At 38.5% G+C, this 14,157-nt stretch overlaps 4 protein-coding genes across 5 annotated transcripts; 2 read left to right on the top strand and 2 right to left on the bottom strand.

The window, feature by feature from the left end:
* LOC104732219 lies at positions 1,048 to 1,357 on the top strand. The gene has a single exon (XM_010451758.1). It carries the CDS (start codon positions 1,071 to 1,073, stop codon positions 1,248 to 1,250), a length of 180 nt encoding a protein of 59 aa, XP_010450060.1. The 5' UTR covers positions 1,048 to 1,070; the 3' UTR covers positions 1,251 to 1,357.
* Positions 3,038 to 4,483, bottom strand: LOC104732218 (60S ribosomal protein L36a). Its single transcript, XM_010451757.2, has 4 exons — positions 4,385 to 4,483; positions 3,610 to 3,789; positions 3,350 to 3,424; positions 3,038 to 3,264 (listed from the first exon to the last, which is right to left on the bottom strand). The coding sequence occupies exons 1-4, from the start codon at positions 4,385 to 4,387 to the stop codon at positions 3,205 to 3,207; spliced, it is 318 nt and encodes a 105-aa protein (XP_010450059.1). The 5' UTR covers positions 4,388 to 4,483; the 3' UTR covers positions 3,038 to 3,204.
* On the top strand, positions 4,802 to 8,161 carry LOC104732217 (kinesin-like protein KIN-10A). The gene is made up of 6 exons (XM_010451756.2): positions 4,802 to 5,513; positions 5,633 to 5,788; positions 5,883 to 5,990; positions 6,092 to 6,202; positions 6,293 to 7,633; positions 7,722 to 8,161. The coding sequence occupies exons 1-6, from the start codon at positions 4,905 to 4,907 to the stop codon at positions 8,010 to 8,012; spliced, it is 2,616 nt and encodes an 871-aa protein (XP_010450058.1). The 5' UTR covers positions 4,802 to 4,904; the 3' UTR covers positions 8,013 to 8,161.
* LOC104732216 (casein kinase 1-like protein 11) lies at positions 8,287 to 12,144 on the bottom strand. 2 transcript variants are annotated; one of them, XM_010451755.2, is made up of 14 exons: positions 11,659 to 12,144; positions 11,496 to 11,536; positions 11,212 to 11,281; positions 10,954 to 11,102; positions 10,767 to 10,862; positions 10,563 to 10,633; positions 10,237 to 10,298; positions 10,066 to 10,129; positions 9,892 to 9,976; positions 9,681 to 9,807; positions 9,519 to 9,592; positions 9,359 to 9,422; positions 8,976 to 9,109; positions 8,287 to 8,830 (listed from the first exon to the last, which is right to left on the bottom strand). In XM_010451755.2, exons 1-14 carry the CDS (start codon positions 11,750 to 11,752, stop codon positions 8,579 to 8,581), a joined length of 1,383 nt encoding a protein of 460 aa, XP_010450057.1. In that variant the 5' UTR covers positions 11,753 to 12,144; the 3' UTR covers positions 8,287 to 8,578. The 2 variants fall into 2 exon arrangements, with proteins under 2 accessions (XP_010450057.1, XP_010450055.1); XM_010451753.2 differs by having other exon boundaries at positions 8,976 to 9,112; positions 11,659 to 12,142.

Below are 14,157 nucleotides of genomic sequence, written 5' to 3'. Positions count from 1 at the left end.
TTTTTTTTTTTTTTTTTTGCAGGTGAATGTGTGTTTTGATAGAATCAAAACAAAACCTTTTAAAAATGGCGCATCTACTTTCAGCTTCATGCCCTTCAGTTATCTCACTTAACAGCAGCACCAGTAGCAAGAGTTCCATTAAGCCGTTTGGTTTAGGGCACACCTTCTTCAATCCTCAGTGTATTTCAAGATCTTCTCTCAAAGGACTCCTCTTCCAAGAGAATAAACCGAGAAGAACAAGTTCCGTTTTCAGAGCTACTGCTGTGCCCCTTATCCAACAAGCACCACCTGAAACATCAGCCAATGATTCATCGTCTAAACCAAAACGTGTTATGGTCATTGGTGGAGATGGTTACTGCGGTTGGGCTACTGCCCTTCACTTGTCCAAGAAGAATTACGAAGTTTGCATCGTTGACAACCTTGTAAGGCGGCTTTTCGACCACCAGCTTGGACTTGAGTCACTGACTCCTATAGCCTCGATTCATGACCGTATCAGTAGATGGAAGGCTTTGACAGGGAACAGAGATCTGCGGCTTTTGAGCCTGATTCAGTTGTAAATCACATTGTCTTTAGATATTGCTATAAATCTTAAGCTGTTTTTTTTTTTTTGCAGATAAATGTGTGTTTGATAGACTTGTTAACTACTCTTTGTTTTTTACAGTCAAAATAATTTTTAACAAAAATTTAAGAACCCAAAATTAGGATCTACCATTGAAGCATACCATTTTACAGTTTTTAAAAAAGTTTTTAACTTCAATATTTCTAATTATTATAATTAAAAGCATACTTAAAATCTTTTTTTAACACTCCACCATTGAACTTGCTGGCAATACCAAAAACTACACCAATACAACGAAACGCACCGTACTGGAGAGGTTAGAGGTGATTATTAACGTCAAAGGTTTTTGTGTTGTGTTTCATTCATGCATTTTTTATACGAAACGTTGTCTCTAATTCTTGGGGAAACGACACAACCGTAGGTTTGATGTCCGATTCTGTTTATATAGTTTCGCCAGTTAGAGACAAACACAGAATTGAATTGTCATTTCGAAAAAAAAAAGAAGAAGAAAATGGCGAATGAGTTTGGATTTGGGATGGGTTCTGTTCTGGCGGTTGTTGTCGTTGCACTCATCTTATTGTTCATTCCGTTGATAATGGGGCCTGTGGCTCCTCCGTCTCCTCCACTCCTCTTGGTGTTCCCGGTCGTACTGCTGTTTGTGTTTCTCTATCTCCATTTTGCTTCTAAGTAAAAGTTTCGATCGATCCCTCTCTTATGATAATCATGTAATTTTTATGCAGTATGTAGACTGCATTTATCTATGTTGTTGATTATACATTTGTAAAACAAAGAGTGTATTCTATCTATGATCTATGAATTATATATATACTAGTATTTATCCGTACTACGTACGGATTCGGTATAATAAACATCAATAGTTACTATTTTACTGTTCAAACCTGAAAAATGCCATGCGTCGGATTCTGGTCATATGGTAGCTGTTCCTTTTGCCATTGAGTGTTGCCTTATCATGTTTCAAGCTTTGGTTAAGCATGTCACCACCAAGTGAGAGTTTTCTGTCTATGGCTGCATTTACTGGCGTTCTCAATGGCGTAATTTCTGCTTTTATTTGGACTAGGTTTAGAACCGCAAAGACGGCTTGTTATGTAATGAGTATCCGTGGAAATTCTTCAGACCCTGAGATGAAAGCAACAATGTCAACATTGCTAATGATGTTTTTGGTTCAAATGCTAAGGATTAGTTATTAGTAATTAAAAAACCAGTTTTCCTTACTCTTTGTCTCTGTTTTCCATGCTCTTTCTCACCCCTTACTAGGGTTTGACAACAATGTAGTTTCACCTATATATATATTCTCACTGTCGATCATTATTACGTAAATCCATGTCTGTCAAGTTTTGTTGCTTCTTTCCCCTTGTTTATTATTAAATGTGTGAATAAAATCTCTCAATCACTATGTCATCTCTGCAAATTACTAACCTTATCACAAAGATATTACTAACATTCAGTTTATGTATATTACCTAATGGATCACTTATCAAATGCAAGTAGATATATTGGATTCATATGTGTTTTACTCTCTCTTCTTCTTTCATACAATATTGAAACTTTGAGTTATATTCAGATGTGTATTTTACAATCGACTAGAATTGTTGCCACTTCTTGCAGATATTACTATATTGGCGTTGCAAATTTTCTCAGCGAGAATTATGTACACACAGAACAGAACTACTTGACTATTGTGTTGCAGTGTTGCAGAAAAGATGATATAACATAGGTACAGTCACAGAAGATATATATTAAATCACCATTTAACACATAAGATAAAAAGTACGAGTTTGTTATGTAGAAAATACACTACATAATGCACATCTTCACATGAGTAAGTTGATGTGATGATAATATAACGTTTTAATGGGGTACGTTGATTACCATTTTTTAATCACTCTGATTAGTAAATTTCAAAACAAGAATAGTATTTATGCTGTAAATTGTCAATTACAAATTTGAAATGACCGATTGTAATATAAGATATCGAATGGGAAACTATGATTGCATCGTGTAGTTCACTAATTTACAATCACATTGCAATACGAAACTATATTTACATATTATTGTAAGGGGGGAGTAAAGCTAATGCTAATGGTTATGTTGGTGTTCATACACACAACACTATCTATAACGTTTCCACAGTTCACAGATTCTACCACAATAACCAATAGCATGGAAGAGGAAGGTCAGTTAGTGTGCTGATCTCATAGACAAAACACAAATTGGCAAGAAGGAAAGTCTATATGTAAAGTATGAAGCAAGAAAAAGAAAAAAACACTTTAACAGCCAGTGCTTATATCGTATAATCTCTGCTTCTACCTAGTACCTTGCTCAAATATAGGATCAAAATAATATTGTACCACACTAAGAATTATTTATTGTCATTTAATTAGCAATCATTGAGTGTAATAACTTTTTAAAGCTTAGATATTGTTGTTATACGTTCTAAAGAATTCAACTGAAACCTAATGAAGAAAGATTGGTCCACAAAATTAAAAGATAAAAGATATCCATACGATACTGTCCTATAAAATTAAACACCACAACCATTTCTGGCAGATTCAAAGTGTATCTGAGTATCGAAAAGAAAAGAGACAGGTACCAAACAAAAGAAAAAAGAAGATAGATGAAACAACTTAAAAGAGAGATGTTCCCTTTCCCTTCTTGTCTCCACCGATCTCAAAGTGCTTGCACCTCTGCAAAACCCACATACAGATGTAAGCAATAGAACTGATGAGACTGTAAGCGTTTAGCAAAGATAAAGAATGTCTCGGACATTACCTTAATAGGGCGTTGGGAGAAATGCTTGCAACTTTGGCACTGAAGCCTCAGGACAATCTTCTTGGTTGTCTTAGCCTGTTCCAAGAAATACAAATGATTAGCAGGCAAAGTAACAGATCATTCCTACAAGAATTTCACATGATTAACTGAAACATATTTCCCAGAGTAAATTCTCAACACCTACATTGCTTCTCAGACTGCAATTAGGGATCAAAATAAGGCAAATCAAATGTGAATCAGGGTTGTTGCTTTAGTGTTACCTTCTTGTGGAAGACGGGCTTGGTCTGACCTCCATACCCAGATTGCTTGCGGTCATAACGACGCTTTCCCTGGGCAGCGAGACTGTCTTTACCCTTCTTATACTGGGTCACCTTGTGCAAGGTATGCTTCTTGCATTCCTTGTTCTTGCAGTAGGTGTTCTTAGTTTTAGGAATGTTCACCTAAGACACAAAAATCCAAACCCTTTTTGAGTTAAACTACCACAAGAAATGGTTTGAACAGCATACAGAACTGATTACCATCATAAAACAGAATCCATATACGCCCTTAAGTTTAAACACTTCAATGTATAAATAAAACTTCCTTATTCTACTAAATCATTCAGAACTGATTGCTACAATACGATCTGACTACTCAACTAGTCAATAAACAGTTTGTGAATCCTAAAATTACAAATCCTTGAAATGAACATACAAATTTCCAAATTCTCCTAAAAATCAGAACTGAATTGCATAACAAATGCACGACGTTACATCATTTCTGATGCTCTGCACTTCACAGAGACGAAGTGAATCAAATCCTCAAAGTACAACAAAGAAAGGCAACAACACAACCGATTCTAATACTGAGCATTAAAAAGTCTAATAATACTCGATTTCAGATGCAAAACCAGAAACAAACACAAAACAGATCTAATAAACAAGTATTTTCGATTTTTTCAAAAAGCATACGACGTCAGCTACAAACTCTAGGAGAAAGACTAAGTATCAACCTAAACCTACGAGAAATCTATAGAAAGAGAGAGAAGAGAGTCACCATTTTCGCTCTTCGGTGAAGCTCTGTGCCGTCGTCTTCCCCACTGCTCCAAAACCACAAATTGTCCCAAAGGAGCTGAGTTTATAAGAGAGACTCTGAGTGAAAACCCTAATCCTACAATCTTGGGCTTTCAAAAATTAAGAAAGCCCAGTTACGTAATAAACATTCAGGCCCATATTTAAATCTCACTTACCTTTTTCAGAAAGAGAATAAATATATTTTAGTTACCGAAAATGTATTTTAGTATTTGTTTAACATCAATCAAATCACATTGGTCCCGTGAGACCAAAACTAGCCGTTTAGATATATACATACACACAACGGTTATGTTTGTTTCTTTCTTTCTTTCTTTCTTTGTTCAAAATTCAAACCTCGTGAATCACAAAACCCTAAATCCCCTTTTCAATTTCACTCTCTCTCTCTCTCTCTCTCTCTTTCTCTCTCTACTCTAACGCTCTCTGAATCTCAAAATCCCCAATTTTTTTCAATTACTTTCTAAATCTTGAAAATTTCTTCAACAATGGTACCGACGCCGTCATCTGCAAGATCGAATCAAACCCCATACACTGTAATCAGAACTCCACAAACCAAACAACGCCTCAATTTCCACTCAAAACCCCCAAACCCAGATGGATCTAAAGACCCAACTCCACCGGAGCATCCAGTCGAAGTAATCGGACGGATCCGTGATTACCCAGATCGGAAAGAGAGACCAGCTTCGATCTTGCAGGTTAACCCAGATAACCAAACGGTACGAGTCAGAGCTGATGTTGGGTACAGAGATTTCACACTCGATGGTGTTTCTTTCTCGGAGCAAGAAGGTCTTGAAGATTTTTACAAGAAGTTTATTGAAGAGAGGATCAAAGGTGTCAAGGTTGGGAATAAATGCACGATTATGATGTATGGACCAACTGGTGCAGGGAAGAGTCATACGATGTTTGGTTGTGGGAAGCAGCCTGGGATTGTGTATCGATCTTTGAAGGATATTTTGGGTGATTCTGATCAAGATGGTGTTACTTTTGTACAAGTCACTGTTCTGGAGGTTTATAATGAGGAGATTTATGATCTTCTTTCCACTAATAGTAGTAACAATTTAGGGATTGGTTGGCCTAAAGGAGCAAGCACCAAAGTAAGTTTATTTGTTCATCTCTGGAATTTGTAGTTTCTGACTTGGAATTGGGTTGATTTTAGAGTAGTTTTCATGTTGATTAATATCTAAAGGTTTTGTAATTTGTTGTGTGTTTACAGGTTAGGCTTGAAGTAATGGGGAAAAAGGCGAAAAACGCAACCTTCATATCAGGGACAGAGGCTGGAAAGATTTCTAAAGAAATTGTGAAAGTGGAGAAACGGAGGATTGTGAAAAGTACTCTTTGCAATGAACGAAGTTCCCGGAGTCACTGCATTGTAAGAACGATTCTTCTTGATTTAATCATCATATATATCTATACAACTTATGTCTGTTTCTGAAGCTTACAAGTGTTATTGGTACCGTTTGTAGATCATACTTGATGTGCCAACTGTTGGGGGAAGGTTGATGCTTGTTGACATGGCTGGTTCAGAAAATATAGACCAAGCTGGCCAGACCGGATTTGAAGCAAAGATGCAAGTAATGTTTTGCTTTTATAGCCTCTCTCGAACCTTTTGATTCTACCAAAGTAGTTTAGTTTTGAATATCAACTGACCTATATCTCTCTCTCTGTACAACAGACAGCTAAGATCAATCAGGGAAATATTGCTCTGAAGCGTGTTGTGGAGTCTATTGCAAATGGAGACTCCCACGTACCCTTTAGAGACAGCAAGCTGACCATGCTCCTCCAGGTGAATACTGTGTTCTATTGTTTACTCCTTGGAAGATGTCTGTGGCTGCTTAGTTAACTTGAAGATATATTTATTTTTTTCTGGATGCAGGACTCTTTTGAAGATGACAAGTCAAAGATTCTAATGATCTTGTGTGCGAGCCCAGATCCAAAGGAAATGCACAAGACTCTCTGTACTCTAGAGTATGGAGCAAAAGCAAAGTGCATAGTTCGTGGGTCTCATACTCCAAACAAAGATAAGAATGGAGGTGATGAGTCTGCTTCCGCTGTTATTTTGGGATCAAGAATAGCTGCGATGGATGAGTTTATTCTCAAACTCCAGTCTGAGAAGAAGCAACAAGAAAAAGAAAGGAATGATGCACAAAAGCAGCTGAAGAAGAAGGAAGAGGAAATTGCTGCTTTACGATCCCTACTAACACGAAAGGAAGCAAGTGCTACCAATGAAGAGGAGATAAATGAAAAAGTAAACGAAAGAACCCAACTTGTGAAATCGGAACTAGAGAAGAAACTCGAAGAATGCAGAAGAATGGCTGAGGAATTTGTTGAGATGGAGAGAAGGAGAATGGAGGAAAGGATTGTGCAACAACAAGAGGAACTGGAGATGATGAGGAGACGTTTAGAGGAAATTGAGGTTGAGTTTCGGCGCTCAAGGGATGGAGGAAGTGTTGATGAAACTAGCGGGTTTGCCAAAAGACTCAGGAGTCTTTACTCTGATGATGATCCTGGTATGGTTAAGTCAATGGACCTTGACATGGGTGAACCAGAACCAGCCAAGCATATATGGGGGGTTTCACACCAATCAAGCAACACAACCAGCAGCAACTTCACCAACATTTTGCAACCAAAACCTGCAGAGAATATGCTAACGCAGATGTTCCCTGACCGGGTATGCTTGAGCACTGTCTTTGAAGAAGAAGAGGTTGAAGAAGAGGAAGAAAAAGTGATAGTTGAGGATAAAAGCATCTGCTTAGTAACAACACCAATGCCTAGTTTCAACTCTGAAGGTGTGAGTAAAGAGAACTGCTTCAACAGTGCGGATGACAAAGAATCAGCCTCGTCAAGAAGGTTGAGAATTCAAAATATTTTCACCCTTTGTGGCAATCAGAGAGAGCTGTCACAACACGGTGGACATGAGGAGGATCAAGCCAATAATGATGCACCACTTGATAAGAAAGACAATCAGTTGTATCCTACAACGAATAAGGCTGAAGCACTAGCAGTGGAAGAAGCAAAGGAAAACAAAATCTCAGTCGATGAAAGGAAAGACGGTCAGATAGATATCTATGTTAAATGGGAAACAACTGCTGATAACCCTCGAAAGCCCATAACAACACTCAGAGTTACAAAGGATGCAACACTAGCTGACTTGAGGAAGCTTATTGAGATCTACCTTGGATCTGATAACCAGGCTTTTACCTTTCTCAAGCTCGGGGTAATAAACCTAACAGTCACAAAAAGCTTTTCATTTATCTATTTGTTATGTTATGATCCTAAATGCAGTTTCATTGAAATATTTGAAGGAACCATGTGGAGCTCAAGTGGCAAAGGAGAAAGAATCAACAGTTCAAGCTTCAAGCCTTCCTTTCTGCAATGGACATGCTTACCTCGCTACCTTGAGACCGGGAAAGAGCTCACAGCTACAAAGTCTTACACCGGCAAGTCCCCTTCCACTAACTCCCATAGAAAACAAGATGCAATTTACTACGCCCATCTCAAGAGTGACGCCCAGCCACCAAGTTGATGAATTTTCATCACCCAATCTCGCAGCTCATCTCAGCTCCACTCCGTTCATCACTACTAGAAGACATTAGTCGCTATGTCTTATTTTCTGTTTTTAATGGTAGCTTTTGAAAGATGTAACCTCTGCCTATTTCTCGGTGTTGAGAAAGAAATACTCTTTATGTAACCAAAATGTATGTTCTACGATGTTTCAGCAGATGCAGACAAATATCTTTTCTTATTTTGTCCAAGATTTGTCAACAGAATCTTCATCAAAGTCTGAGAACTTTATTTGACCATAATATGACTAGTAAATTATGTTGGTTTTGTATATCACAGTTTAAATATTTTATGAACGCTACAAGGTTGGAGAAGACGAGATAGGCTTTCACATTTTAATTCTATATCGAAGTTTTAGAAAACAGAGGAGGAAAAATGTGAAGTACACATGAGAAGTTACACTTTAATGCTTTATTAACAGATTCTTTTAAAAACATAGAATGAGATATTGGGAGAATGTATTAACTCTCTTTCTTTCTCTCATCTTGTTCCCAAGGTTAAAACAATGCGTGGACATGTCTTTCCTATTTTCAGAGGACAGAGCCATCAGCATGGAATGTTGTCTTTTCAGTCTCATCAAACTTCTCCTTCCTTATCTTCATTTCCTCTTTTTCCCAGAGCCGCCAATGGTGAGGAGCTCGAAGCTTCTAATGGCATCCTCATGTCCAGGCCTTGCAGCTGCAGATGTTTGCTTGGATTCATAGCTCTGTTGAACCCGTTGGGTTGTGGCATGGCGTGATCCACTTGAAAATAGTCGGCTTGAGTGGTTCTCGCTTGGCTCCGCTGATGAGCCAGGTCTGCTATTTGATATCAGACCTCTCTTTGAGGTACTTCCATTTCGAGACTCGTGCTGCAAGTGAAGCCAACAAATCAAGACCAAAACCTTTCTCATATTCTTTAGAAAATTCCTAATTAACCTGAGGATATCTTTGGATCATCAAGTACAGAAATTTTCATGATAGATCTAAACGAGAGAATTAACACCAAAAACTAACCACTTCCTTGGCAGAAGAGGGTATATCATCAGAAGATCGGTGTCTAGAGCGGTCACCATGAGCGCCTTGGCTTGAAACATTTCGTCTGGTGAATGCCTCAAGTGCGCCTGTAAATCTTCCTCGCAGGTCCTGTCCTACTATAGAGAACAACAAGGAATTAAGTTGTTTGGGATCTTTCACTATTTGAGAATTTTTGTTAAGTCTCTGGACACAAATTGATATCTGAAGGTTCAGGTGAAATAGTGCACGTTTATCAGCACCCAAAATTATCAACACTCAAGTCTCAAATATATACAAGCTAAAAGACATTTTTTAATATTTTGAAGGTATTAGCCGGACTAAGTTAGTCCCTACAATATTGGAGACAGAGAACATCAATGTACCTGTAGGCTTTTCAGCTCTTTCTGCAGGTGGTCCTGGAGGGTCCAATGCTGGTCTTGGGGATGGCTGTTAAGAATGATAGACACATAGATAACAATAGCAGGATAAGATTTTGGATAATTAATTGTGGCTCTCACACGTAAAATCAATAATAGGACTAACCCTTGGTCTCGAACTAGAGCCAGACTGAGGATATTTTGAGATTGTCCAATCAAACACGTAATCGAGCTGATAACCTGCATGCTTCATTCCATCAAATACGTACAAGAAAGCAAGGGATGATACTTACGGGAATAAATAACCAACACAGTAAGAAGTTTTAACCTTCACGAATGAAAAGGTCCCTGAAAAGTCTTCTCAGATATGAATAATCTGGTTTGTCCTCAAATCTCAATGATCGACAGTAATGGAAATACGAGGTGAACTCTGATGGATATGACTTGCAAAGAGTCTCCAAAAAGTAAAACCATGCTATGTCAGAACTACTGGACATCTTAAAGCAGTATCTGCATACAAAACCTTAACAATGATGTACCTCTACAGAAGTAAGCATCTTCTTTTCACTAATCTTGTCATACTTCTGCTTCTTTGTACCAGCTTTTAAACCTTGCCACGGAAGACTGAGACAGGAGAAATGAACTGAAGTTCAAGAAATTCATATCTTTAAAAGTTATAAGCAAATAAATATGCAACAAAGAAAGTTCAATACCTTCCTCGTAGAAAATACATCAACACATAACCAAGTGACTCCAAATCATCTCTTCTACTTTGCTCTGTCAGCATGCATAAAAGAAAATAAGTCAGCAAGGCAGACAGACAAGAGTTTTCAAATGCTTCTGACAAGAAATCCACGTATGTATGAGATGAAAGAAGCTCTTACCAATCCCAAGGTGTGTGTTCACACTTGCATACCGAGCAGTTCCTGTAAGATTCTTGTTTTCCCTGCAAAATTACAAGGAATTCTAATAAAGCAAGCAGGTAGAAGAGTGCACAAAGGAACAAAGGTCTTGAACTCAGTAAGGAGTAGAGATTATTTTCTATTCTCCCACCAACATAAAGGTCTGGGAGAGAGCTATAAGAAAACACTCGTGCAGCACAAGGTGTTTCATTAATAGGATAGACACTATTCTACAACAGGTTCCTAGACAAAAAGATTCAGTAAGCATTGATATCCGAAAAGAAAGGGTAAGAATTTGCAGATCTCACCTGTATGGTATATGCTTTTGTGTCTGAAGATCCTTGTATTTTTTAGCAAGGCCAAAATCAATGATATACACCTGAGGTTGAAAATTAATATAATAAACTAGAGAAGGCTTTCGTACTAGTCCTATCCAAAGAATCACACAGAGATTTATTCTAAAAAGAAACCTTCAAGACATACTCCAAGTCATGCTGAAACAGTAGGAATACCTGGTTTGCTTTGCGCCCAAGACCCATCAAAAAGTTGTCTGGTTTAATGTCGCGGTGAAGAAAACCCCGCGAATGCATGTACTCAACTCTACATAACTGCATTGATACAAGATATTCAAACGAAGAGATGAGAAGCGTTCCCAAAGACCAACCTAACATCAGAACATAACCATTACTCAGCACTTACCAATTGATCTGCGAGCATTAGAACACATTTTAATGAAAATATTCGCTTGCAGTAATTGAACAAGTCCTCCAAGCTAGGCCCAAGAAGGTCGATAACCATACAACTGTATTCACCCTCAACTCCAAACCATTTGAGATGGGGAACACCCGCTATTTTTTAAAATGAAAGATAACATGTCAAAGCATCAGAGGATGCCAAGAAACATATATATTTTCGATTAACGTGTTATATATAAACTAACCAAGAAACACAACTTACTTCCTCCTTGAAGAAACATATATATTTTCGATTCATACTGCAATTGAGGATGCCTCGTCTTCACAGGTTCCTAGTAGTGCCAAAGAGAAACAGGTGAAACATGAACGTTGAGCTACAGTATGATTTCAAGTCAAAACTAGTCTAACTCAAAAATATTTACAAAAACTGTCAGATACAATCATAGAAACATATAAAGACTGCAAGAGTCAGTAGGAGGATCCAGTATTCAAAAATCTCCAAAATTTGAATGAAAAAAACTAAGGAAAGAAATTCGTAGTTGTTACCAGCTTAACAGCGACTTCTTCTCCAGTTTGGATATTGATCCCTAGATGATCACACACACACACACACACACATCAAAAAGAAAGATTAAAAAATCACACTTTAGATACAACTAAACAAAACCCAAATGCAAGAACAGTCTCAAGATGCGAATTAGATTGGTACCTAAATAAAGTTCCCCGAAGGATCCACTTCCGAGCTTCCTACCCAACTTAAACTTCCCGCCGATAACATGATCCATCTTTTGATTCCGATCCATCTCTCTCTTTTTGAATTCACCAGTAGAACCCAATCGCCATATACACTTAAAAGACGGGTTCGAATCAAAAAACAAACCCAAGTAGCTAAATCAGCAAGTTAACAAACAACCCAAGTGTGGATTGATTGATTGATTGAAGCTGATATGAAAGTTGAGGACTTTCGCAAGAAAAGTGTCTTCTTTTTAACTGCGAGAAAGAAAGAAAGAAGAATCTATTTAGAAGAAAGAAAAGGATGAAGGAAGAAGGAAGAATCGGATCTGAGTTTGAGGGAAGATTTTGCGGAGATTTGTGGAAGAAAAAGAGAAACAAAGAATAATAAAAGAATTGAAGAATATGGGAAAAAAATTGTATTAACCCTATGTGTGTGTTTATTTATGTCGTTGTTGCTATGTGAGATTTATCATGATAGAGAAGAAAGACAAACTTGAACGTAAAAATCTTATTTGTATTATCTTGATTTGTATATGTATACTTAAAATAACAAATTAGGTGTTTGTTTTTCGTGCACGGTTTAACATTTTTATTTCTTTCTGTTTTCTATCGACAAATATTCTAATTTCGTACCAAGTACTAACCACTTATGAACATCAATTAATGATCTACAACAACAAGAGCAAAAATACACATCCTATATGTGTTCACAGATTTATTTACTTGTCCTTTTTTTTTTTTTTGCATAACTCCATACTATATTTGTCATTTTAGCACAATATCACTTGGGTTTAGTTTATGATCTCTATCTTGTTGGACAGATGTTAGGAAGTGTAAAGGATCTTATTTAATAAAAAGTTTGAACAATTTAATTAACAAAGCTAAGCATTAACTTAAGCATGCACATTTACTTCATTACTTGTGTCTCCCGAACGTTTGGTAACGTTGATTACATGGAACACTTTGTTGATGAGTAGTTTTATGAAATAAACTGTCGAGTCTTTTGATCTACCTCAAGTCTCGACATTTTATTTCTTAACGTTGATTACATGGAACACTTTGTTTCTTAAGAAATAAACTGTCGAGTCTTTTCATGTGGTCAGTGTGAGAACTGAAAACGAGCTTCTCCTTCCGAAGTGATTTAACTGTGGAGGAGCTTATCGCCGTTAAGTGATTTCGAACTGATTTGAGAGAGTTTTGGAGTATTTGATTTTGTATTGCTTTTTCGGGAAAAAGGGTTCGATCCCTTACAAGTGACACCCCCCTTACATATTTATACCGACCAATTAATTACCCAATTAATGTACAATTAATAAGACACGATTTGCGTGGACTAATTAATCCTCTTGAATGCAGGAATCTTTGACCGGGCCCGAGCTGCGAGCTGACCAGCATGAAGCGTCTCCGCGCTCTCTTTCTTTCTCCGGGCCTGATGGGCCGATCGGTAACATGCTTTCGGCCCATTAGACAGCCCGGCCTAGGCCCTCTTGCCTATTACCCGAGATGGCAGATCGTAGGTACAACAGTTGCCCCCCAAGTCTCCCGAGCTGAACAGTTCGGGGGACTTTTAACCTTCGAGCGATCAATTTCGGGAAACTGAATATTTCCTCGTATCTCCATGATTTGATTGAGGTAATGATGGGATTTGCTTTCCCGAACAAGCCTCGGGGACCACTAGGTGGCGTGTTGGTTATAAGAGAGAAAAGAAACGGTGCGAGACCTTTCACTTCCCCAGGTAATCATTGCTTTCTGGTGCCGTGTATAAAGGTAATCCTCGACTTCTCTCTCACCCTTAATCTTCAATCGTGTTTATGTTTTTATGCTCTTAGATTTTCTCTCTTTTCTCCCGTAAACCTCTCTACTTTCGCCGGAAAAAACCTTTACTCTTCCTTCGTTTTTCACTAACTTCCCGGAAAAGAATGTCTCCTCCGAAATCCTCGTCGGGTAAACCCACAAAACCCCTGATTCCAGGCGTTTTTGGCCCTCATCCGCCGTCAATTCTCTCGGCGGCGAACCTGGCCGAGGTTAGAGGCTCCACCAGGATTTCGTCTGAGATTGAACTCAGATTCCCGGAATCCCACGAGTCCCCGGAGAACCCTCCTCCGGGATACTGCTGCGCGTTCGAGATTTTCTTCTCCGCGTGTGGCCTGTCGTTTCCCCTTCCCGAACTCATCGTTAAGATGATGTTCGAACTGGGCTTCGCTCTCCCCCAAATGTGCCCGAACTTCGTTCGGACCGTTATGTGCTTGCAAACCCTGGGGGAGGAATTCAATTACCAGCTATCACTGGCGGACTTCCTCCAGGTATACACCGTGAAGACGGGTCGCACTAAGGGTACACTCTACGTGAGCCCGCTCTCCGGACTGAAGGTCTTCGACGACCTGCCTGAGAAAGACGAGAAATGGAGAAAATCTTACTTCTTCTTCCCGGTCAACGAGCTCACTTTTGGCCATCGCACGAGCTCGTTCGTTTC

Source organism: Camelina sativa, chromosome 12 (genome assembly GCF_000633955.1).
Source record: "Camelina sativa cultivar DH55 chromosome 12, Cs, whole genome shotgun sequence".
Classification (NCBI taxonomy): domain Eukaryota; kingdom Viridiplantae; phylum Streptophyta; class Magnoliopsida; order Brassicales; family Brassicaceae; genus Camelina; species Camelina sativa.
This window is presented reverse-complemented; position numbering and strand designations above follow the sequence as displayed.